The sequence below is a fragment of the Anomaloglossus baeobatrachus genome, chromosome 1 (assembly GCF_048569485.1).
Source record: "Anomaloglossus baeobatrachus isolate aAnoBae1 chromosome 1, aAnoBae1.hap1, whole genome shotgun sequence".
NCBI classification, from domain to species: domain Eukaryota; kingdom Metazoa; phylum Chordata; class Amphibia; order Anura; family Aromobatidae; genus Anomaloglossus; species Anomaloglossus baeobatrachus.
In genome coordinates this window covers 678,959,565-678,986,667 of record NC_134353.1, presented here as the reverse complement: position 1 = coordinate 678,986,667, position 27,103 = coordinate 678,959,565, and the positions used below count along the sequence as shown (strand labels likewise).

Genomic DNA, 27,103 nt, shown 5'->3' with positions numbered 1-27,103 from the left:
AATGGCTTAGTTATAATGAGTTGGAGTGTGCAATGCAGGCAGAGGTGCTGCAAATGTCTTTGCACTAGTGGGACTATAGCAAAGTCCAATAGCCACGTTTGGGATGCCACTAGGTACACTGAGTGTTTGCTAGTTTAATGGCTTAGTTATAATGAGTTGGAGTGTGCAATGCAGGCAGAGGTGCTGCAAATGTCTTTGCACTAGTGGGACTATAGCAAAGTCCAATAGCCACGTTTTGGATGCCACTAGGTACACTGAGTGTTTGCTAGTATAATGGCTTAGTTATAATGAGTTGGAGTGTGCAATGCAGGCAGAGGTGCTGCAAATGTCTTTGCACTAGTGGGACTATAGCAAAGTCCAATAGCCACGTTTAGGATGCCACTGGGTACACTGAGTGTTTGCTAGTATAATGGCTTAGTTATAATGAGTTGGAGTGTGCAATGCAGGCAGAGGTGCTGCAAATGTCTTTGCACTAGTGGGACTATAGCAAAGTCCAATAGCCACGTTTAGGATGCCACTAGGTACACTGAGTGTTTGCTAGTATAATGGCTTAGTTATAATGAGTTGGAGTGTGCAATGCAGGCAGAGGTGCTGCAAATGTCTTTGCACTAGTGGGACTATAGCAAAGTCCAATAGCCACGTTTAGGATGCCACTAGGTACACTGAGTGTTTGCTAGTATAATGGCTTAGTTATAATGAGTTGGAGTGTGCAATGCAGGCAGAGGTGCTGCAAATGTCTTTGCACTAGTGGGACTATAGCAAAGTCCAATAGCCACGTTTAGGATGCCACTAGGTACACTGAGTGTTTGCTAGTATAATGGCTTAGTTATAATGAGTTGGAGTGTGCAATGCAGGCAGAGGTGCTGCAAATGTCTTTGCACTAGTGGGACTATAGCAAAGTCCAATAGCCACGTTTAGGATGCCACTAGGTACACTGAGTGTTTGCTAGTATAATGGCTTAGTTATAATGAGTTGGAGTGTGCAATGCAGGCAGAGGTGCTGCAAATGTCTTTGCACTAGTGGGACTATAGCAAAGTCCAATAGCCACGTTTAGGATGCCACTAGGTACACTGAGTGTTTGCTAGTTTAATGGCTTAGTTATAATGAGTTGGAGTGTGCAATGCAGGCAGAGGTGCTGCAAATGTCTTTGCACTAGTTGGACTATAGCAAAGTCCAATAGCCACGTTTAGGATGCCACTAGGTACACTGAGTGTTTGCTAGTATAATGGCTTAGTTATAATGAGTTGGAGTGTGCAATGCAGGCAGAGGTGCTGCAAATGTCTTTGCACTAGTGGGACTATAGCAAAGTCCAATAGCCACGTTTAGGATGCCACTAGGTACACTGAGTGTTTGCTAGTATAATGGCTTAGTTATAATGAGTTGGAGTGTGCAATGCAGGCAGAGGTGCTGCAAATGTCTTTGCACTAGTGGCACTATAGCAAAGTCCAATAGCCACGTTTAGGATGCCACTGGGTACACTGAGTGTTTGCTAGTATAATGGCTTAGTTATAATGAGTTGGAGTGTGCAATGCAGGCAGAGGTGCTGCAAATGTCTTTGCACTAGTGGGACTATAGCAAAGTCCAATAGCCACGTTTAGGATGCCACTAGGTACACTGAGTGTTTGCTAGTATAATGGCTTAGTTATAATGAGTTGGAGTGTGCAATGCAGGCAGAGGTGCTGCAAATGTCTTTGCACTAGTGGGACTATAGCAAAGTCCAATAGCCACGTTTAGGATGCCACTAGGTACACTGAGTGTTTGCTAGTATAATGGCTTAGTTATAATGAGTTGGAGTGTGCAATGCAGGCAGAGGTGCTGCAAATGTCTTTGCACTAGTGGGACTATAGCAAAGTCCAATAGCCACGTTTAGGATGCCACTAGGTACACTGAGTGTTTGCTAGTATAATGGCTTAGTTATAATGAGTTGGAGTGTGCAATGCAGGCAGAGGTGCTGCAAATGTCTTTGCACTAGTGGGACTATAGCAAAGTCCAATAGCCACGTTTAGGATGCCACTAGGTACACTGAGTGTTTGCTAGTATAATGGCTTAGTTATAATGAGTTGGAGTGTGCAATGCAGGCAGAGGTGCTGCAAATGTCTTTGCACTAGTGGGACTATAGCAAAGTGCAATAGCCACGTTTAGGATGCCACTAGGTACACTGAGTGTTTGCTAGTATAATGGCTTAGTTATAATGAGTTGGAGTGTGCAATGCAGGCAGAGGTGCTGCAAATGTCTTTGCACTAGTGGGACTATAGCAAAGTCCAATAGCCACGTTTAGGATGCCACTAGGTACACTGAGTGTTTGCTAGTATAATGGCTAAGTTATAATGAGTTGGAGTGTGCAGAGGACAGGAGGGTACAGTGCCAGGATTTTGGGGCTCTGGGTAGAGGAAAGGAAGCCTGCCTTTCTATTCCCTCCTAATAGGGAAATGCAGGGAGGAAATCCCTGACCTTGGCTACACAGACGCTGTCGCTGTTTTCAGGACCTGTCACCTATGGCTCTGACCCTGCCGGTTTGAGCCCTTAAAAGGACTGATGGAAAGTGCTCTCCCTAAGCTGTCTAGTGCTGTGTATGGAGCGCATACAGCTGTATCAGCGATAGGACTCAGGACGGAGCTGCGACAGTGATGTCTGACACCAAAGACGCAGAAAAGATAATGGCGTCCTGGAGGAAAATGTCCGGTTTTATAATGCAGTGACATGTGACATGGACATCCTATCACACATGCCGTTGCTTCTCTGGCTAAAAGTCCACTTAGGTGTGTGTGTGTCTGTGATTGGCTGACATGCTGGCCCGCCCCACAAGACGCGCGCGCTTAGGGAAGGAAGACAAGGAAAAAAAAAAAAAAAATGGCGATCGCCATTTTAGAAACAGCAGTGATCTGAAGGCGCTGTTCCCGCACACTATACACTGAAATGTCATAATAGTGTGATTCACAGAGTGACTTACACTATTACAGCGGAAACCAAGCTAGGAATTAGCTGTTTTTTTGCTGCTAGAACCGTTCTCGAACGTTTCTAGAGTTATCGAGCTTTTGCAAAAAGCTCGAGTTCTAGTTCGATCTAGAACAGTCCCCAAAATCACTCGAGCCTAGAACTGGAGAACCTCGAACCGCGAACCGCGCTCAACTCTAATTATTACACCCAATATGTAAACAATATTACAATTCTGTATACTATAAATGCAATATTACGTGCACACACTATACAATATCTAAACTACTACATAAACTATTTACACAAACAAGTAAATAAGTAAATACACTGTACACTACACCCTCCTGTATATATACTACACACCAACATATATACATTTTACACTACACACACCAGTATATATACTATACACACCAGTATTAATACACGATATAGTACACATGCTATATACATTGGAGATCAAAATTAGAGAACAACACACAATTTCCTAAATGTTAAGGTCAATGTATCCTATGTGATTATTTCCTAACATGAGTTAACTAGCAGTATTTTAAGCTTGTCATAAATTGAATTTTTTCAAAAGCACATAATAAAAATGTAACTGAGATAAATGTAAAAGAACACTGATCAAAATTAGAGAACACTTTCTGATACCTGTAAGTTATTGGTGTTAATGTGGCACCTGGTGATAACTTACTTAATTATCTGACAAACCCTATTTAACTAGCAGCCTAACTGTCCAGTTTGCACTGACTTTGCCAAAATGGTTTGCCGTTCCAAAGCGAAAAACCCTCTGGTAGCAGGTTGTCCAGTTGAAGACCAAAGGGGTGACCCTATCAGCCATAGTAAGAGAAGTTGGTCGTTCAAAGTCTGTGATTTCGAGAATATTGCATATTTACAACATCACAAACTCTTTCAAGTCCCCCAGGAAGGCTGGTTGCTCTCAAAAGACAAATGCAAGAGAGGACAGGATAATGTGGAGAATCTCCATGGGTAATTGTTTCAACACTGCAGCTGGAATTGCTCTCCAGTTCATCACTGACCAGGGTAAGGATCTGTCTCATCATACAGTGTCACAACATTTGGACATTTGGACTGAAAGTCCACTATACAGTAACCGAACCTCTCATTAGCAGAAAGAATCAAATGGCTAGACTCGCCTTTGGTGAGGAACATGTTGCGTGGACAGAGGAAAAGTGTTCCACAGTTCATTTTAGTGATGAAAGCAAGTTTAATTTATTTGGGTCTGATGGAAAATATTATGTTCATCGAGAAACTGTGGAAATACTGAACCCAAAATGTGCTAAGAAGTCAGTGAAAGGTGATGGAAGAAGTATCATGGTTTGGGAAATGTTTTCTGCAGCAGGGGTTGGAGCTCTCATACAGCTACATGGTAGAGTAAATGCAAGTGTGTATCAGAACCTTCTTCAAAAACACTGACCTCCTTACTTGCGTTCATTACTCAATCAGCCAGCAATTTTCATGTGCTCCTGTCACACAGCAAAATGGATAAAGCAGTTCCTTGAAATAGAAAATATTGAAATAATGATATGGCCAGCCTAGAGTCCTGATCTAAATTTAACAGAAAACCTCTGGAAAACCCTTGGTGACAAAGTTATGGCTAAGAAACCCCCAATATTCAAAGAACTGTGGAAGAGACTGGAAGAAGAGTGGACCAAAATCACACCAGAACAGTGTGAGAGACTAGTGCTGTCCTGCGGCTGCAATTGTACTGAAGTTATGACTACGGAAAGTCTGACTAAATGGCCTTACCTTGTGCGACCGATCATCACCCCTATCCTTCCCAAGTTCTTACCTAAAATAAACACAAAGACTGTGTGACATTGGACATAAAAGGCCACAACAGCCCCATTTATTAAACAACAAAACATCAAACAATAAATAATATTTTAAATACCCGATGAAAGCACCCAAAAGGAGGAGGAGTAAATGAAGGTTCCCAAAAACCGTTCAATTGCAACATAAGCTCCACCACCTGCCCTCAGCCGCTCACTGGCTCTAGGGCACCTAGCCAAATGTTGCCCAACCAATGTCCCGCTGAGACTCAACCCAGCAAGGACCCATTTTACACCAATCAATTGCACCACCAGGGGTAACCCGTTCCTGCACTGGGTTCCCCCCTTTGCTCTTTTGTGCAAATCCCCACCTTCAAATACCCCCCTCCTTTCCCCCGCTGACAATTCTGGTCACCCTCCAGGTAAGAATGACCAGCCCCCTAGGGACCTGACCTATATACTGCCCCCCAAACACCACCCCCCAACCAATCAAAGTGCTCCCAATCTCAATTGACCCCACAGCTCCACCCTACACTTTTCCTGCACAAAAGTAAACACCACAAATTAACCCCTTAACTGAAACTAAGGCCTGGCACCCCTCCTCAGTCATGCTGCTTTCCCTTCGGGACAGCAGTCCGGGCTTTTCCTTTCAAAGCAAAGGCCTGTACACTTCCTACTGATTGGTGACTGTTGTTACCGTCAGAATATTTAGTTATAATCTTTCTCTGTGCTACAGTCATTGTTGTTCTCTAATTATGACCATCCCGTTTTGGGCAAACTACAGGTTTTATGTTGATTAACTTTGGTTCTTTTGTAAAACACTGTCCTAGTGACATGGTGTACACCTTGCACAATTACCTTCAAATGTTAATCAATGTAGATTACATTATTTCTGAAAAAAGCCAGTGATCATACATTGTTCTCTAATTTTGATTTCTAGTGTACATCGTATATTACACTATGTACTAAACCCATCAGTATATTCACTGTATACTACATAAGATCAGTTATGGAGGTTGTGTTCCTCCCTGTGTTATGTCTTCATTCATGCTTTTTAAAAGAATTAAATAAACACACTTTAAATTCAATATCTTCATGGATGTGTTGCTGGATCCTCTTTCTCTTTTACAAGTCTGCCTCGTACCTTGTTGAAGCAGTTATGACCGTCCCAATTCTGCCTCACAACAACTGTGTGCCCCCGCGCGAAAAGCCGGGCTGCTCGGATCCAGATCCGCGGTGGCTCGAGGGCTACGGAACCGGGGGTCGCACGGCTCCCCAAACCAAGGGGGGTTATGTACAGGGGATGGTGTGGAAAGTTCGTGATGCCACCCGTGGTGCGTGGTAAGGTGGAGTACCACCGCTGCAATTGGGAGTACCCAGTGGCGATGGTGTGGGCAGCTAGGTGCTTAACCCCTCCACGGGTAGGGGGTTGCCCTGGCACTCGGTGAAGGTGACGGGGAAATGCCATTGGGACGGTAAGGGTCACTTGCGTACTCACTCAGTCCAATAAAGCTGACACCGATAACTGTAGTAAACCAAAGTTCTGGACACCGCTGCCGCTGAGAGGGAGCATGCCTGGGTCCCGTGCCCGTTGGGGTTGCCTGTTGGCCTGTGACATTTTCCCGTGGCACCTTGTCTTCTAGTTGGTCCCTTTAGCCTGAAACTAATTGGGTCCCGCTCCCCAGTATGGCTAACTGGGTGAGCTTGCTCTCAGGGTTCATGGTAAGGATTTTCTGGACCGTGTAGCGGGAAAGTCCTATCCCCCTTATTGTGCTATTACCCTGTTTTTGGAGCGGGTGGAGAATGGATCTTGAAGGGTCCGTCCTCGTCGTGTAAATTGTCAGGACGCCTGAAGCTACTCCTTGACTTAGGGTCCACGTACCCAGTCATGCCCTGCCCCCTTCCCGGTGATGGCACAAGGCCGCCGGCAGTTCTCCTCGACAGTCCGTACCCCTTGTCATGATCCCCTGTGACCGGGGTCCAGTTCCTACCAGGCCCAGACCAATGTCTGCCACCTAGTAGTTCACGGAGCCCAGCTCCTGACTTCTCCTCTTAAGAGTCACTTCTCAACTTAACTGTCTCCTAACACTCCTGACCCCCGTTCAACCAACCACCCCAGTGGGCGACCCTATTCCACTCAGGCCATCCACTGGTGTGTCTGGTGGGTGTGGTGCAGAGTGTTCCTAGGATTTTGATTAGCTTGTTTTTGGCAACACCAAAAGGTGAGGACCCGTAACTAAGGAGGAGATGGATATTGTACAGAAGGGCAAATTGCACAATACCCTGTGAAGACCTGATAGGCCAGGGCGTCACACAACCATGACCTGTGCAGGAGACAATGGACAGGAAGAAATGGTGGACAGCGCAGAGTAGGACTTTGGAGCGAGCAGACTCTCACAGGCTCGGCAGATGATAAAGCTGTCATATCCTCCCATCCCCCTTTTAGTCCCGACTGCATATAGTCATAATGTAGGGGGAGTAACAGCCATAGATTATAGACCTTCATTGGCTTCAAAGAAGTGATTAGGAGGGGGTGTTAGACTTTACCATGTTTCCTGTGCTTCTTCCTGCACCCCTCCATCCTGTCGGCAGCCCAGCTCCAGACTCCCCGCAGACCAGCAGGCAGTAGCATCAGTCTGCGGTGCCGTAACCTGCTAGACCCAACAATTATATATTCTAGCAAACAGAAAACATAGTTTTTGATGATTCCTGATGCTGAGCTCCAGTGACTGCTGCAGAGTGATGTCACACTACACATGAGCGGCCCGAGCGGCCAAGTGACTCACCAGCCCTTTGAACAACACTGATAGCATAAATTCGCAAGATTATCAGTCCATGCCTGATTTTATCAGTCAGATGTCAACACATTGATGCTCAAGGAAAATATACATAGACCAAGTGGTAACCACAGAGTGTTGATGTTGGAAAGGCAGATAATTTAAGAATATTTAATGCAGCTACTTCAGTGCTGTAAAATCTGAGATTTCAAGGGAATCTGTCAGCAGGTTTTTGCTACCTCATCTATGAACAGCATAATGTAGGCAAAGACACCCTGAATCCAATGACATATCTCTTAACTTACTGGGTGCTGCCATTCTGACACAATCAGAGTTTATAGATTTAGCATGTAGCAGATCTCATAAAGCTGCCCACACAAGGCTCTCTATGTACAAAGTCTATAAACAGATGATTATCACAATCGGGAGCATGCCAGACTAGCTGCCCTCTAGCTGACCTTGTCCGGCAATGATAATTTTGTGAAGCTAAAACAAACATTGCAGGTAAACAACTGCACACAGTGTGAAAAGAGACTTATCTGCTGAAATCACTGTGTTAACCCCTATAGCAACTTGTCTTCAGAGGACATAACAAAAACCTGCTGACAGATTCCCTTTAAAAATCCCCAATGTGAAAGGGACATACAGCACCATTCATTCTGAGCTTTCTTTTTCATAAATGTAATCTCAGACCTATCTAAAAATTCAGTTAAATTGTAAGCTAGTTCATTAAATAAACGTAATTTCAATGGTGCATATAGTCATCATCCCCTCTGCTGCCACTTGTCAGAAGCTTAGGTAGTAGATGGTAACCTTGTAGAGTTCCTTACAAAGAACATCGCGCAATTGTTGCTCATTACAGTCATATATTATAATACACAATACAAAAAGACAGTTTGCACTCTGATAATGCTAAAGTATGGAAACCATGAATATAAGAACATGGACCTGCATTACTGCTAAGGAAAATCTGAGAAAAATGAGATATTTAGCATATAGAAATGGCTATTTGTATATCTGCCCAGTTGCCCCTTCACGGCATATCTCGTAACTGGGTCCCTGACGCTATTCTGAAGCCTCTCTCTGGGTTAAAAACCTCCTGTGTATAGGCAAGTAGCAACCTGCAAGTGGGGGAAGGGTGCACGGTCAGAAGGTATGACCCTCTTCATATAGAAAAAAACTTTTTGTATTTTATGTCATATTCAGTTATGCACCTGTTCACACGTCAGGTCGAGGAGTGCAGTCAGTTTTTTTTGTTTTTTTTTTTCTATATATTATAATACAGACTTCATTTTATAAAGACTAGCGTTTCATACACCAATCTTAATGATGGGCATGCAGGAATAAAACAAACCTAATTCATTAAGAGGCCTCCATGTGCCTCCCCAGAAATGTTACTCTAGTTTGAGACTGCAGTGACATTTGTTTGGGTAAGAAATGGTGTTACTGGAGTGAAAATACCAAATGACGCTAAATTTTGTCACACTTCATGTAGTTCTGGCAAGTAAAGTTAGGAAGAAAGTGAGAGAGGGATGATGGCAGGGTAGTAAGAAAGGAAGGGAGGGTCTGGGTTACCACCATCCGCAAATTCCAGAACAGTCCATATAAATGGGGCACTTTTTTGCTCTGATCATAAAATAAAATGAAGGTGTCCGTGATTTTATTTTTAAGCGGAAGAAACATCTACAGATGACTTAACTAAAAACAAAAAAGTGAGCCGGAGTATGAGATGGTATACATGGAACTTGTGAGACCATGTTCACACTGGCCATGAGACAAAGAGAAACCAAGGAAAAAAATTGTGAAAACATACCCTGCTGTAACTAAATAAAAGCATAGTGCATATAAATATAGGGTACTTCGTAAACACTGTTTTTGATCAAAAAAAGCATAAAGCTATCCCACCAACGCCAAGGTGTACCCAGTTGGGATAGTACCTACACTCTCTAATATTAAAACCTTACCATGGGTCTAAAATAGGCCTCAATGTGGCTAAGGGCTGAGAGCGACCGGGTCCCAACAGGACACACACAGTCAGGGGGATTCACAGAATGAAATGTCCAGCTCGCTGAGAAGGGGGCCACTCCCTGTTTGTACTGAATACAAAAAAACTACATAAAAACAAAAAAGTGAGCCGGAGTATGAGATGGTATACATGGTACTTGTGAGACCATGTTCACACTGGCCATGAGACAAAGATGACTTAACTGTAATTACCATCATTTTACAGTGTATAATCAGTACAGCTGAGCAATGAGCGAGCGCTAGAATGCTCAAGTGCTGGGTTCCCGAATTGAGCAGGATGGGCACTTGGACAGGCTCTATTCGAGCAACAAGTATAATGGAAGTGAATAAAAACTCAAGGATTTTTCCACAAGATATCTGGGGTGGGGGTTAAGCGGGCTTTACACACTGCGATATCGCCGGAATTTTGTCGTTGGGGTCACGGTTTTGGTGACGCACTTCCGCAATCGTTAGCGATATAGCTTTGTGTAACAGCGTTCAGCGATGTAAAATCGTCGCAAAAGCGTGATTTATCGCTAATCGGCTACACGGGTCCTAATTCCCAAAAATCGTTGTAATTTCTTTGTAACTATCGTTGCTCGTTCCTTTCAACATACTTAACGTTACGTGTGACACTACTAAAGCGACTTTAAAAATTGTTGCCTCTTGCGTCATCATCGATACGGGCGTGTATGGTGGTTTAAATGTTCAATACGCCTACTTGTTTCCTATTTGCTAACGCATCTGCTCCATGATTGGACCATAATATATGTAATACGCTAACATCCTTTTAGCGTTTATCCATTTGGTGGGTTCATTTCCTAGGTTCATTTCGTCGGTTTTGGACGTGTCCTGCTGCCTCCGTGTCCGGCGTTTAGTTAGGCGTCATTCGTCTGTGAGATAAACTTCGCATGTGAGTTTTTTTTTTTTTAATTATATTTTTTTTTTTCTTACTATAATTGTTGTATATTTGGCCTTTTTTATAGGATTTATGTCTTCCTTTGTATTATAACATTTAAATATTGTTGTAGAATTAAATGGGGTTTATCTTAATTTATTAACTAGCCAATATCATGACTGTATTTGTGTTTCTTTAATACATTACAGTTAGATATATTATATTATCCATAATTGTATGTTAATCAAGATTGCTGGCATCCAAAGTGTAACGGTTAAAAGACGTCAAACATTACTGTGACCAATAAGAATAATAATCATATTTGTTAAGGGGTTTTATTGTGCGATCCAAATAAAATTTTGCTATTATTATCCCAAAAAGTTTTTATTAGAAAATACCACAACAAATACTATATTATTCTCTGTTATACAGGCTAAATATGCGTAGTGAGCCGGAAAATGCCGTAATAGCTGCCATGCTTGTAGCCGGAGGAGCCCTTGCACTTGCCGAGGATCATGACATGCGATGCCGAACAAGAAAAAGAAGAATTTGGGCACGCAAATGGCTACTAGAGAGACAACGCTATACTCACATGCACCTTGTAAGAGACCTACAAGAGCATAACCCACATGACTTTCGAAACTACTTACGCATGTCTGAAAGCTCGTTCTCATACCTTTTAGAGAAAGTCCGCCCTTATATCCAGCGCAATAATACAGTAATGCGTCAGGCAGTACCTGTAGACGAGCGTTTGGGGGTGACTCTTCGATTCTTGGCTACAGGACGCAGTTTGACTGACCTTCAGTATTCATCAGCAGTGTCCCGCTCTCTACTTAGCTCATTAATTCCAGAGACATGTTTGGCAATAGCACATGCTTTACATGACTACATGCATTTGCCAAATAGTCCTACTGATTGGGACAAAATTGCTAATACATTCAACCTATTATGGCAATTCCCTAATTGTGGTGGCGCTATTGACGGCAAACACATAAGGATAATGCAGCCACATAATTCTGGCTCATATTATTACAACTACAAGGGCTACCACAGCATTATCCTTATGGCGGTTGTCAACGCAACTTATGATTTTCTGTACATTGATATCGGCATGAATGGCCGAGTTTCTGATGGTGGGGTATTTGAACATACGGAGTTTGCATTACGGCTCAAACAAAATCAACTCCAATTACCCACAAACCAAAATACCATTGGAAATTTAAATTTTGTTTTTTTGGCGGACGAGGCCTTTCCATTACTACGTAATTTGTTACGGCCATATCCACTTACAGGCTTGAATGTTGAAAGACGCATTTTTAATTATCGTCTATGCAGAGCTAGAAGAGTTGTCGAGAATGCTTTTGGCATATTAAGCAGTAGATTTCGTATCTTTTCCATGCCAATCAACTTAAAACTTGAATCCATTGACAATGTTGTGCTTGCATGCTGTTATTTGCATAATTTTCTCAGAAAAAGAGATGGTCTTGAATATGTTCCACCTGGCTTTGTTGATGTAGAAAATCCAAGTAATGGTGTTGTTGAGCTGGGGGCATGGCGTCAGCAAGGTAACCCACTGGATAATCTTTTGCCACAGCCACCCCTGTCACGTAGTATGATGGATGCAATGGAAAACAGAGCTAATTATTGTAATTTTTTTAATGGCCCAGGGGCTGTGTCATGGCAGCATGTTTATAATTAATTCATGAGTTTAGGTGCTCTTTAAACATGAGATTGCATGGTTGTGTTTAAATAATGTAAGTCATAATTTTTTTTTGGTTTTTTTTTTTTTTTTTTAACTAAAATTGCCTTAAGTGTGGAAAGATTCTGATTTTGAGTTGAAAAATGTTTATTGTGTTATTAAAGTAAATTGTTTGATGTAACTTAATACAACATTGTGAATATAGTTTTTTGAAGTTTATTGTGATAACATGTTTAATCATTACAAAATAATGTATGATTGTAAACAAAATATTTATTTGGGCAAAATTTTTCATTTACAAATTATCAAAAAAAGATAACTAAACAATTAAGCAGTACAAGCATTCTGTCAATCATTTTTCTCGATTGATTATTTAAATTTACTAATATGTATGTTTTAAACATGACATAAAACATTATGATTTTAAAAAAAAAAGGCACTTTTCCATAACTAAAATATAATTCAAAGATAATTCTTTAATAAACACAAAAAACAAAGTGATAAAAACAAAAAAAACCATTTGCGCATAAAAAAATGAGCACATAAGTATTACTAATGTACATTACGGCGACATACAATGTTCAGTTTGTTCACATATAAATAAAGAAACGTCATGACGTACAAACGTCTAAATGACCATGTGACACGCCACACTGTGTACCTGCTGATCTAAAGCGAAACTGAAAGGGAAAATGGCAACCAACAAACGTTCAAAGGTCTGGGGCCAAGGGGAGGTCCAATACTTGGTGAAAAGGATGGATGCACTGGACTATATATGTGCAAAGACATATCCACGTCCTATGGGACATAAAAGGAGTGTTGTGAAAAAAATATGCAGGGGCCTGTTCCGTAAATTTCATATCAGACGCACATCAACGCAGGTACTGAAGAAATGGGCTGATTTAAAGTACAGGGATAAGGAGAGAATCGAAGAAATTCGAAGTAGCCTGGTATTGATAGCTGGTAAGATAATTTTTACATACATACATTATCTATATTTTTGATTAATAATATAAAAACATAACAGTTTTTAAAATCATTAACGGTCTGCAGTGATTTGTTAGATCAAAAAATCACATTATATGTTGTTGTTTGGGTTTAATGAAAAGTGTTTTTATTTAATGTTAACAGATGTAAACTCATTGAATAATGAGTCAAGGCAGCCCACCAACAATACTGATGAAAATGTAGTCCAGCAGCTGTCTGCAAGCATGGATTCCAACCCTGAAAATAGCCTACCCATTTTAAATGAGGAAGCAGACAGCCTTGATTATGATGTTCTGTCACCATCATCAGGACATGGTGATGCTGATGTAACGTCTGAAGAGAATATGGAGGACAATGGTACTGATGTGGTTTTCCAAAGTTAGTACAGTGGAAAATCTTTAGCTACATGGCTAATACTCTAACAAAATTACCTTATGTTTCAATTAGGTGGTAGAGGATCAGGTTGGGACATGAGCGCATCATCAGGAGATGAACGTGAAAAACAAGTTGTCAGTAATGGTAAGTTTCATGAGTGTACAACATAATGGTAAATGTTTCAATTTTTCATTGTTTAATTTAATTTTTATAACCAAACGCTAAAATATATAACAATAACTGTTTTTTTTGTTGTTTTTTTTACAGAAATAGTCACACTATATGATGTTTATGTGTCTGCGAACCGACTCAAAGAAGCCTCTGCGGCGCATGATGCCCTAATCCTTAAATATATTAATCAACGTAATAAATAAATGATGTTTGTTTTGTAGATTTCTATGTTAACCATGTATGTCTAATTGTTTGTAAACTAAGATTTTACCAGAAAAATATTTTTTAAAATTGCAAAAAAAATTAGACAAGTTAATAAATAAATCTAAATTAAAATAAAAGTTTTAAACCATTTTCACAAAAATTGTGCCTAATTGATTCGAAAAACACATTATTTCATATGGCAGGTTTATTATCTGTGGAATGGTTACACATTTGTTATTTTCACAAATATGCACGAAATATCAGGCAACAGAAGGAATACAATAATCACCAAAAACATACGAAAATAATATAAAAAAACAATACAACTACTTCTTTTTGCGTTTGTTTACCAAACTCATGCGTGACCTACGGCCACGCACACCACCCTTTCGAAGTGCTTGTCTTGATGGCTCTGCTGCAGCTTGAGGAATTTCAGGGGCATCAACAGGAGCAACAGGATCAACAGGTTCAACAGGGTCAACAGGTTCAACAGGTTCAACAGGTTCAACAGGTTCAACAGGATGAGAAACCTCGCCAATGGCAACATAGGATGAGTCTGTTAGTTTTTTTGCTCTTGCCAAACGTAAGACATCCTGGATTAAACATTGGGCTATGTATTTTTGATCTGGGGTCAGTTCACGCATTTCATCATCCACAAACATAGCAATACCAGAAAGGGGTGGTCTGTTGTGCTGGTCTAGGATGTTTTGTGCCACTCCCATCAGTTTTGTTACAGCTGTAGTAGTGTTTGGAGGGATGGTTTTTTTTCTCCTTTGCCAACTTTGTGTGTAGGACACATTGGATGGGCCTGCCTCAACCAAATCAACATTGGTTAATTGGCTAGCAGGAGTTTCCATTAGTTGTTCAGATGTTGATTGCTGACTTGTTGTTGGCTCCTGCTATACAAAATTAACATGAATAAATAAAATTGTCATTCAAATCTATTTTTCTAAACAAAATTTGTACACTTTTACATATATATTGGAAAGTAGACAAATATTCATTTCATCATCAATAAAAAATACCAAAAACAATTTTTAAAACCAATTAGGACAATTTTAAAAATTATACCTCAGATATAGTCACTTCATTGTTCGCATCAGGGGGAATATCACCACCAATATTGAGGCTACTGGTTGATGGCCTGTGAAGCTCCTGGTCCCTTGTGAAATTTAATAAATCAAAATACCACAGCGTTGGGACGTAGACATCACCAGTGCCAGCACCAGAACGCTTGGATTCCTCTATTTTGTTCAGTTCTTTCTTATAAACTGTGCGTATTGCCTGTATTTTTCTTTTAACCAGATCCTCGGTACCTTTTTGATTAGGATGGTATTTGTCATATATTGCAATCATTTTAAGGTACGCATCCTTTTTAAGTTGCCTATTGCTGTACTCGGGGGATTTAATTTTCCATAAGGGTGTTTGCGTCTGGTACACCTCAATGAATTCACGTAGGAATTCCTCCTTATTAGTACACATCTGTAAAACAGTAAATTGGAGATACATCAGTACAAGCACTGATTTAAATAAGAATAAAAAAAAATTTAAAAAAAAAAAAAAAAAAAAAAATTGCACATACACGTCAGGCAAACATTAAATTGGAGCAAATTCAGTACAAACTATGATTTTGACCAAATTAAACAAAGAAAAAAACTAAAAAATTATATACAGCAAATACTATAGCACATACACGTCTGGCTAACATTAAATTGGAGCAAAATCAGTACAAACAATGAGTTTAAAAAATACATTAAAAAAATAATTAAAAAAAAAACGATAACACATACCTTGAAGCAAAGAAAAGCAAGTCCAGATGACAGTTGCGTCCAGATGACAGTTGTTTTCCAAAATAAGTTGTGCGAGGACAAACGCAAATGGGTAGACAACAGCTGCAAGAATGAACACGCATCTGCGCACATTTATACTACCAACAACCAATGAAAATCTATAGCGCTGATTAAACAAATGAGTCGAGGCAAGCAGGGGTGTAGCGAGTTTACAATTCTACTACATCAAGATGCACTTTGTGTGGGGAACCAACGCCCATATCGCCATGACACTTGGAAATCCATGCGGTGAGACAGCTACACAACGATAATATTGTTCCTCATTACATCGGGACACGAGATAGCTTGAAAGGTGACTATAACAGAGATTGTGACATGTGACCGTAAGCACACGACAAAAACATGGACACACAGCGATGAACACACATCGCGCTAACGAACAGGGCGTGCCGCACATACGGCGACATCGCGCCCGATATCGCAGTGTGTAAAGTAGCCTTTAGGGAAAATCACTGAAATTGATGGAAACAGCACTCATATAGAATGGGAACAGCATGGGGACGATGCCTGGAAGCAGGTCAATGCTGGGAACAATGTTGGTATACTATTAAGCTATTTGCACGCGTTGCTTTTTTTATGTGTTTATGAGTGCAGTTTTGTCCCAAAGCCGGAAGGCAATCCTGATGCCAGCAAAGTCAATGAGAATCCAGAAGTGTTATGCACATATTGCTCTTTTGGGACTTGCAGATTTGGTGCAGAAAATAATCTGTAGCATGACAATTCTTTCAGCGGTTTTGTATTATATTTCCACCCATTGACTTCAATGAAGTCAGTCAAACACGCTATAAAAACGCAGATGAAAAACGTATGCAAAAACGCATCGAAAGTATGGCAACAATGCATGTTTTTGCTTCATATTTTTTACTACCAAGAATTGCAGAAATGGTACAAAAATGTTTCTAACCACATACTCAATGTGTGCAAGTACCCTTAAGGCCTAAGACACACATCCGTGCCGCTGGTACGTGTTTGGCAGTTTTTTCACGTACCGGCGGCACGGAGACACGTGGACCTATGTTTTCATTATTGTTTGGACACACGTAAGTATTTTGGAACGGAACGTGTGTCCGTTCCGTACTTTCGTACGTCCGTGATTTTCTCACGCTGACATGTCCACGTATTCTCCGGCAGCATGGGTGTCACATGGCCCGCACCTGTACCACACGGATGTAGTGTGGATGCGGTTCCGTGTGACACGCGCCGGAGAACACGTGTCATTAATTTAAAAATAAAAAAAACACATAATCACCGTGGAGGCCTTCCGCTGCAAAATGTTCCTGCCGGCCGCCGCTTGTTATGAGCGTGTAAAGGAGGTGGGCGTGCTGTCACGGGCGCTAATCTCTGCCTCTCCGCTCAGGCGGAAGCAGCGTCAGCGAGGAGTGGGCGGGGCTGGAGCCGAAGATCAGAACCCTGGACAGCAGCGCAGACCAGGTGAGTATGCAAATTACCGGTTCTCCATGTGCTATCGCAGATAGAACACGGAGAACACACGTGGACCGCACGTACCCGAGATACGTACTTACCACACGCAACACGCAGGGAAAATACGTGTCTCGCAGCACGTGCGTGTTTTTAACGGATTTGTGTTGGAGGCCTAAGGGTGCCTTATGCGTTGCGACATCGCTAGCGATTGCTAGCGATGTCAAGCGCGATAGCACCCGCCCCGTTTTATGTGCGACATTTGGTGATCAATGCCGTAGCAAACATTATCGCTACGGCAGAGACTCACGCACATACCTTGTCAGTGACGTCGCTGAACGCCGCCGAACAATCCCTCCCTCAAGGGTGAGGTGCGTTCGGCGTCACAGCAACGTCACCGCGACGTCACTAAGTGGCCGTCCAATAGAAGCAAGCAGACGTAACATCCCGCCCACCTCCTTCCTTCCGCATTGCCGGTGGACACAAGTAAGGAGATGTTCGTTGCTCCTGCGGTGTCACATATAGCGAAGTGTGCTGCCATAGGAATGAAGAACACATCGTACCTGCAGCAGTAACGATATTAAGGAAAGGAGCAACGTGTCAACGATCACCGTTTTTGGACGATTTTGCGATCGTTGATCGTCGCTCCTTGGTGTCACACGCTGCGATGTCGCTACCGGCGCCGGATGTGCGTCACAAACGACTTGACCCCGACAATATATCGGTAGCGATGTTGCAGCGTGTAAAGCACCCTTTACAGTCCTTCTATAAGTATACTGCTGCAGTAACCTAAAAAGAATATTTGATGACCTTAGGATAGTTCAGCAACGTCTGATCAGCTGGATTCAAATACTGCGCACTCCCACTGAGTTGTCATTGCCGGCAGTGGTAGCAGATGGTTAGAAAGGCTCAGCTCCAGAGTTCCCCCTTCCACTGATAGCAGCTGCGGCTGGGTACTGCACATCCACCTCTCAATCAAATCAATAAGAGATCAATGTGCAGTACCAGGCTAATATCAAAAGATGAGGCATCTTTGAAACTTGGCCTTTCTGGCTCCCGGCACCGAGAAAAATTGATAGGCAGGGGTGCTTGTGTTGGACCCCGGTCACTCAGACAGTGATGACCTATCCTAAGGTTAGGCCATCAATGTAGTAGCCAATCTCTTTAACTTTCCTTTAAAACGTGGCATAATGTGCAATTTTGGTGTATATTATCAGAATGAAGTAGACGAGACAGCCAATAAGCGGGGAAATATTGGCCTAGGGAATCTAAAAATAAGCCAAATTCAACAAGCATGAGCCACTGTGATAAATTTAGGGCATTTTCTTATATTGTCTAGTTTACATTTACTGTGTCTAAAAATTAGACAGGATTAGTAATACTGCCCTAAAATTTCTGTGCTCTGGTACTGTATGAAGGTACTCTACGGCAGCACGTGGGCTCAGTGGTTCTCCAGTTCAGTTCTGTAGGGATTTCATATACCGCCATAGATACTTTATGTGCAACTGTTAAATAATTTAGGACCTGAGGTCGGTTTGTTACCAATATTTGTCGTGGTTCCAGCTGTCTGCAAAAAGTTTCACTAGTTTAAAATCAACTATGGAAAAAGCTTCTTGAGCAAAATATATGGAAAAATAAAAAAAAGTGATTATGTGGTAATCAATTCCATAAATTTTACAGGTATGAAACCATTATTTCTTCATATAAATCAGTCTATACAAAACTTTACTAACAAATGTTTGTTTTTTTCTCCATTCTATTACATTGTTAGGAGCAATCAATCTTAAATTACATTAATACCAACTCTCTGCTGGAAATGTCTGACTTTGTATCCTCAGGCATCACAACAAGCCTCTCATATTTCATTGATTATTATGGATTCAGTAATCTGGTTGCTAAAGTGTAAATGTATCGAGTGCATGCTTACATTACTTACAAATGTCCTGGAGAGCAAGATATTTACTAAACCAACAACACAAAAGAAAAGGGTTAAGCAATTTAATGCATGTTTTTGTCACAAACATGGAAAAATGGAGAAATGCTTGCAACGGCTGAGAAGGTTCATCAGGAAATAAGTAGTAATTGTACAGATTAAAACAAACGTAGAATCATTCATAAAAACAGAATGCTGTTTAAGCATACAACAGCTGCAGGCTTATTCTATATTGAGCAGATTAATTTTAATTAATAGTTTGTTAATATGCTGTGTGACCTCTTTGGCTTGTTTGCCTTAATTTTCTTACTGTAAGGCTATGTGCCCACGCTGCGAAAAATTCGGGTAATTTGAAGCGATTTTTTTGAGAAAATTTTGCGGATTTCTCAAAAATCTGCAGGACAGCGAGTCCCCATCCATTTCTTTGGCATTTTGGAACTGCTGTGCCCATGCTGCATTTTTTTCCGTCTTAAGTCTGGATTTGAGCAAGTGAAATGCATGCTCAATTGGGTTAAGATCTGGTGATTGACTTGGCCATTGCAGAATGTTCCACTTTTTTGCACTCATGAACTCCTGGGTAGCTTTGGCTGTATGCTTGGGGTCATTGTCCATCTGTACTATGAAGCGCCGTCCGATCAAGTTTGCGGCATTTGGCTGAATCTGGGCTGAAAGTATATCCCGGTACACTTCAGAATTCATCCGGCTACTCTTGTCTGCTGTTATGTCATCAATAAACACAAGTGACCCAGTGCCATTGAAAGCCATGCATGCCCATGCCATCACGTTGCCTCCACCATGTTTTACAGAGGATGTGGTGTGCCTTGGATCATGTGCCGTTCCCTTTCTTCTCCAAACTTTTTTCTTCCCATCATTCTGGTACAGGTTGATCTTTGTCTCATCTGTCCATAGAATACTTTTCCAGAACTGAGCTGGCTTCATGAGGTATTTTTCAGCAAATTTAACCTTGGCCTGTCTATTTTTGGAATTGATGAATGGTTTGCATCTAGATGTGAACCCTTTGTATTTACTTTCATGGAGTCTTCTCTTTACTGTTGACTTAGAGACAGAAACACCTACTTCACTGAGAGTGTTCTGGACTTCAGTTGATGTTGTGAACGGGTTCTTCTTCACCAAAGAAAGTATGCGGCGATCATCCACCACTGTTGTCATCCGTGGACGCCCAGGCCTTTTTGAGTTCTCAAGCTCACCAGTCAATTCCTTTTTTCTCAGAATGTACCCAACTGTTGATTTTGCTACTCCAAGCATGTCTGCTATCTCTCTGATGGATTTTTTCTTTTTTTTCAGCCTCAGGATGTTCTGCTTCACCTCAATTGAGAGTTCCTTAGACCGCATGTTGTCTGGTCACAGCAACAGCTTCCAAATGCAAAACCACACACCTGTAATCAACCCCAGACCTTTTAACTACTTCATTGATTACAGGTTAACGAGGGAGACGCCTTCAGAGTTATTTGCAGCCCTTAGAGTCCCTTGTCCAATTACTTTTGGTCCCTTTAAAAAGAGGAGGCTATGCATTACAGAGCTATGATTCCTAAACCCTTTCTCCGATTTGGATGGGAAAACTCTCATATTGCAGCTGGGAGTGTGCACTTTCAGCCCATATTATATATATAATTGTATTTCTGAACATGTTTTTGTAAACAGCTAAAATAACAAAACTTGTGTCACTGTCCAAATATTTCTGGACCTAACTGTATACAATGGATAGCTAAAAAGTTTATCTTCATTCTCATAGATGGATATTGCCTGTAAAAATAAGCACTTTTGCAATTTACTGTCTACTTAAATTTGCAGCCGTTCTTGATATAATATTACTTTTCTTTTGTTTACAGCTTGTTACCTAGGAGACTGACCACTGCTGGTGTTCAGCTTGTAAGCACTGCACTGTAGCTGGCTGGGATTAGGACGTAATAGCATGCAAAAGCAATCATGGCCAGCTTCAAAACAATGAATAAAGACTTAATAGAAAAGATCCTGTAAGCACTGACTGTTTTGCGGTCCTGCAGTGATGGTAGTTCTCCTAGGCAATAAGCTATAAATATCAGAAAAGTGTTAATATCTCAAAAACTGCTGAAAATTTTAATAAGCAGGAAAACGCAAAATTGCTTGCATTTATCAGCATTATCCCACAATACCCATATATGAAGATGGGAATAACTCTTTAAGGCATTTAGTTAACCCTTCAAATCCTTACATATACTGACTCTTTATGAATCCTATTGAGATGAGAAGAAATCTTTACCACATTAATGCAGTTGTAGGACTATGTATTACAGTGCTGGACAAAATTATTGGCACCCCTGCAATTCTGTCAGATAATAATTGCAATCACACATTTTTTGGTATTATTATCTTCATTTAATTTGTCTTCAATGAAAAAAAATAAAAAAAATTGTCATAAAGCCAAATGGGATATAATTCCACACCAAACATAAAAAAGGGGGTGGACAAAAGTATTGGCACTGTTTGAAAAATCATGTGATGCTTCTCTAATTTGTGTAATTAACAGCACCTGTAACTTACCTGTGGCACCTAACAGGTGTTGGCGATAACTAAATCACACTTGCAGCCAGTTGACATGGATTAAAGTTGACTCAACCTCTGTCCTGTGTCCTTGTGTGTACCACATCCACATGGAGAAAAGAAAGAAGATCAAAGAACTGTCTGAGGACTTGAGAATCCAAATTGTGAGGAAGCATGAGCAATCTCAAGGCTACAAGTCCATCTCCAAAGACCTGAAGCAGTGTCATCAAGAAGTTTAAAGCCCATGGCACTGTGGCTAACCTCCCTAGATGTGGAAGGAAAAGAAAAATTGACGAGAGATTTAAACGCAAGATTGTGCAAATGGTGGATAAAGAACCTCGACTAACATCCAAACAAGTTCAAGCTGCCCTGCAGTCCGAGGGTACAACAGTGTCAACCCGTTTGTCAAAACTTACCTGAGAAAGCCTAAAACGTTTTGGAAGAATGTTCTCTGGTCAGATGAGACAAAAGTAGAGCTTTTTGGGAAAAGCCATCAACATAGAGTTTACAGGAAAAAAAAAGAGGCATTCAAAGAAAAGAACATGGTCCCTACAGTCAAACATGGCGGAGGTTCCCTGATGTTTTGGGGTTGCTTTGCTGCCTCTGGCTCTGGACTGCTTGACCGTGTGCATGGCATTATGAAGTTTGAAGACTACCAACAAATTTTGCAGCATAATGTAGGGCCCAGTGTGAGAAAGCTGGGTCTCCCTCAGAGGTCATGGGTCTTCCAGCAGGGCAATGACCCAAAACACACTTCAAAAAGCACTAGAAAATGGTTTGAGAGAAAGCACTGGAGACTACTAAAGTGGCCAGCAATGAGTCCAGACCTGAATCCCATAGAACACCTGTGGAGAGATCTCAAAATGGCAGTTTGGAGAAGGCACCCTTCAAATCTCAACGACCTGGAGCAGTTTGCCAAAGACGAATGGTCTAAAATTCCAGGAGAGCATTGTAAGAAGGCTAAGGGTGCCAATACTTTTGTCTGGCCCATTTTTGGCGTTTTGTGTGAAATGATCAATGATTTGATTTTTGTTTCATTCTCTTTTGTGTTTTTTCATTGCAAGCAAAATAATGAAGTTAATAATACCAAAGAATTTGTGATTGCAATCATTTTCAAGAAGAAACTGAGTATTATCTGACAGAATGGCAGGGGTGCCAATACTTTTGGCCAGCACTGTATGTCACAAAAAGTACATTGTACCCCTCCCTTGCCAAAACACAATGTTAACTGCATATCGTGCCCCCACATTGTGCCTGCCCCGGTATGCTCTCCATATCCAGTATATTGCTAGTTCAAATTTTCTCCCTAAAGTACGAGTATCATCCACAATGTAATGATCATCCACGGTCAGCTATAATATCCAATGCCTCTCATCCATCCTATCTCGTCCTATCACTACTCACTATACCTCTCTTATTTCCAGCCACAATATTCATCCAATGTCTGTACTCTTTTACAGCAAGGTACAATTACCCTGTGTCTTCCAAAGTCCTATAGGGATTGTCCACCTTTCTGGGATAATTTTTTTTTCAACTTAAATATTATCTGTAGTCATAAATCAGAGGTAGGAGCTCAAAGAAAGACAGGTAAGAGTTGCAAACTCTCCCAGAATGAGTTCACTGACTAAAGGCCCCGTTACACGCAGCAACGTATCTAACGATATATCGCCAGGGTCACGGATTCCGTGACACACATCCAGCATCGTTAGCGACGTCGTTGCGTGTGACGGCAAGGAACGACCGTTAGCGATGGAAAATACTCACCTTATCGTCCATCGTTGACACGTCGTTCCTTTTTAAAATATCATTGATTGTGGAGCACATAGGTTGTTCGTCGTTACCGTGGCAGCACACATCGCTACGTGTGACACCTCATGAACGACGAACTGCAGCTTACCTGCGGCCACCGGCAATGCGGAAGGAAGGAGGTGGGCGGGATGTTACGTCCCGCTCATCTCCGCCCCTCCGCTTCTATTGGGCGGCCGCTTAGTGACGCCGCTGTGACGCCGCACCAACCGCCCCCTTAGAAAAGAGGCGGTTTGCCGGCAACAGCGTCGTCGCTAAGCAGGTAAGTCCGTGTGATGGCTCCTAACGATTTTGTGCGCCACTGGCAGCGATTTGCCCGTGACGCACAAACGATGGGGGCGGGTGCTTTCATCAGCGATATCACTGTGTGTAACACCCCCTTTATTCTTGGTGACTCATTATGCAGCTAGCATTAGAGATTGCAACACAGTGGCCATTGAATGCACATGCTGCAAAAATTGTAATGAAAAAAAGAAATTGCTCTCCAAAGATGGACAACCCCTTTAACGTCATTCTGATTCTTTCATTGTTGCAGTTCTCTATGTGAGGTATGTACAGATATTTGCATGGAGCTTCCTTTTCCTGGGCTTGAGGTCAATACACAAAGTGTAAGTGTAGAAATGATCTTAAATGAACATTTATCTAATATATAAAGCTGTGTGTGTGTGTGTGTGTGTTTGTGTGTGTGTGTATGTCCGCTAAAAGAATTCACACTGTCGCATTTACAATCAAAAAATGTTGCACAGACACCCCATTTGAGTTACGGAATGTCAAAGATTATGTTTTGAGGGGAAAATTTAACCCTGCGCTGTACAGTTATTCGCTAAAAAACCTGCTTACCTTACGAAGGACATTCTTAGTATAAGAAACTTATGTGGGCGGTAATATGATATCGGTAAAGACAGACAATAGACAGACAAGATACAGACACACACAGAGACACACTGAGAGAGACAGAGACACACATAGACAAACACAGAGACAGACACAGAGAGTGAGATAGATAAACAGAATCAGAGACATACAGAGACTGATACAGAGACACACAGAGACACACACACAGACAGAGACAAACACAGAGACAGAGACAAACACAGAGACAAAGATAGAGATACACAGAGACAGACACACAGAGACAAACACAGGGACAGACACACAGAGACACAGACACACAGACCGACACAGAGACACAGAGAGACAGACACACAGAGACAGAGACATACACACAGACATACAGAGAGAGACACAAAGAGTCAGAAACACACACACAGAGACACAAAGAAAAAGAGAGAGAGGCAGGCAGTCAGAGCAAGAGAGAGGCAGTAAGACAGACAGAGAGGGAGACAGGAAGACAGAGAGGAGACAGACAGATAGAGAGGGAGAGTGGGAGAGACAGTTACTATCCCGGGCAATGTTGGGTACTACGGGTACTACAGCTAGTTATTGATAAACATAAACACTATTGCACTTTTTGTGGCTCCGTTGGGCACCCTAGCTTTAATGAAGGGTCTCGTTGCAGTACAATGTGTCTAACTCATTAGGAGATGCCTGAAGCTTAATGAGCTATGCAGATTTGTTACCAGGCTGCAATACATTTCTAGAGAAAGCTACGTGATCAATGTGGCATAACATGTCATGAATTTCGTGGTAGAATTAGCCATGCCATACCCATGATCTGTCCGTATGGCATATTAAGTAAGAACTGGCGTGTAAACATTGTGTTGCAAACAAATTTCACAACTTCCAAGTAGTGCAAAAATATTGTTGCTTATTAAGATGTTTTATGCCAGATTTCTGGAATTAAAATCTTAATAAATTGCTCCCTTAGGGGCCCTTTGCACACTACGACATTGCAAGCCAATACTGCGATGCCGAGCATGATAGTCCCCGCCCCTGTCGCAGCTGCAATATCATGGTGATAGCTGGCGTAGCGAACATTAGCACTACACCAGCTTCACATGCATTCACCTGCCCTGCGACGTCGCTCTGGCCGGCGACCCGCCTCCTTATTAAGGGGGCGGGTCATGCAGCGTCATAGCGACGTCACATGGCAGGCGGCCAATAGAAGCGGAGGGGCGGAGATGAGTGGGACGTAAACATCTTGCCCACCTCCTTCCTTCCGCTTAGCCGGCGTGAGACGCAGGACGCAGGTAGGAGATGTTCCTCACTCCTGCGGCTTCACACACAGCGATGTGTGCTGCCGCAGGAACGAGGAACAACATCGTAACATCGGTCCTTCCGAAATTATGGAAATGACCGACGCTACACTGATGATACGATTACTACGCTTTTGCGCTCGTTAATCGTATCAAAAAGGCTTTACACACTACGATATCGACAGCAAGGCCGGATGTGCGTCACTTTCAATTTGACCCCACCGACATCGCACCTGCGATGTCGTAGTGTGCAAAGTGCCCCTTAGTATCATCAGTTATTAGTGCACTTTAAATGAGTGCCTACACTACCTACCTCTACGCTTTTGACAGTGGTGCATCCTCTTTTTTCACCCATAACACGAAGAGACAGTCAAGAGGTCCCCATTTTAGTTGGTGGCAATTTGGCTATTATTGGTGATCTGGTTCATGTCACTCCACTCACCAAAAAGATCCAGCTCTTTTAAATCATAACTGCTTCCCTATCTAATATGTGGGCAAACTTAATGTAGTCTGGTGCCATCCACACTCTGGTTTTGTCTTCCTTGTTGTCATCGGCATCCGAACACGTTCATTTTACTTCATAGTTAGAGTCATTCAGGGTCTGATGAGAGTCAGTTCTTTGCGCCGGATCGGTCGTGAATGACCCGTCACTACCCCATACCTAATGAGCGGACATTAATATGGTAAGCATCCTGAGAGTAGCATATTGTATTATTTGCTGAGAATTCTGTATTTGCAGAAGTACGTCCATTAATATTGGAATAGTTTTTAGAATTTCTGCCAATTCCAGTTCCCATGGCAATCCACTCCACACTGACACTGGTGCAGATTATCTCTCCTTTCTTAGAGCTTGTCAAGGATGACCTTGTGTCCTCATTGAAAGCTGTGAACATGTTTGTTAGTGTAAACCCCCTCCAGAGTATAAACCTAATTTTCACATTCATTCTCTTTAATGGAGATATTCAGAACTTTTTTTATATAGTTACCTTTTGCTGTGTTTTTTATATTATTAAAACTCTGCCACGTAATCAAAATGTAGCCTCACCAAAAGTTACCAAGGCTTAATAACTGAGCTAAAAATATTTCCCTCGCTTTAGACTGTGATACTTCAGATGTCATTTAATTAATGTTGTCATGTATTCAGACTCAGCAGATCAACGTCATATTTTTCAAGATTACAAGGCAAAAAGGAGCGACTACTTAAAAAGAAGTTTAGTCTTACTAAGAAAGCTTCGTATTTGTACCATAAAAATTTCTGCAAGTTTCTTAAAGGGAAGGTGCCACGTTTTTTTAAAATTTTGTATTAATAATGCTGATTATGGAATGGAATCAATTATTTTTCATCCAAAATTAAATTAATTGTTTTAGTTTTTGATTAATTCTATGTTTAGTTAAACACTGGGGTCTGCCATCTTGGATTTGCTGTATGTAATGACAGTTACACATCTCAAATACGGTGGTCTCTGTGCATAAGAGTTAGTAGTCGGCATTCGACCCTATCTTTTAGGCCTGTGACACACATCCGTGCCGCCGGTATGTGTTTGCCATTT

General features: G+C 41.7%; 1 protein-coding gene across 1 annotated transcript; it reads right to left on the bottom strand.

Annotated features, from left to right (window-relative positions):
* Positions 1-12,573: 12,573 nt before the first annotated feature.
* LOC142248813 (uncharacterized) lies at positions 12,574-26,446 on the bottom strand. Its single transcript, XM_075320168.1, has 4 exons — positions 26,215-26,446; positions 14,920-15,368; positions 14,199-14,744; positions 12,574-12,585 (listed from the first exon to the last, which is right to left on the bottom strand). Exons 1-4 carry the CDS (start codon positions 26,444-26,446, stop codon positions 12,574-12,576), a joined length of 1,239 nt encoding a protein of 412 aa, XP_075176283.1.
* Positions 26,447-27,103: the final 657 nt, after the last annotated feature.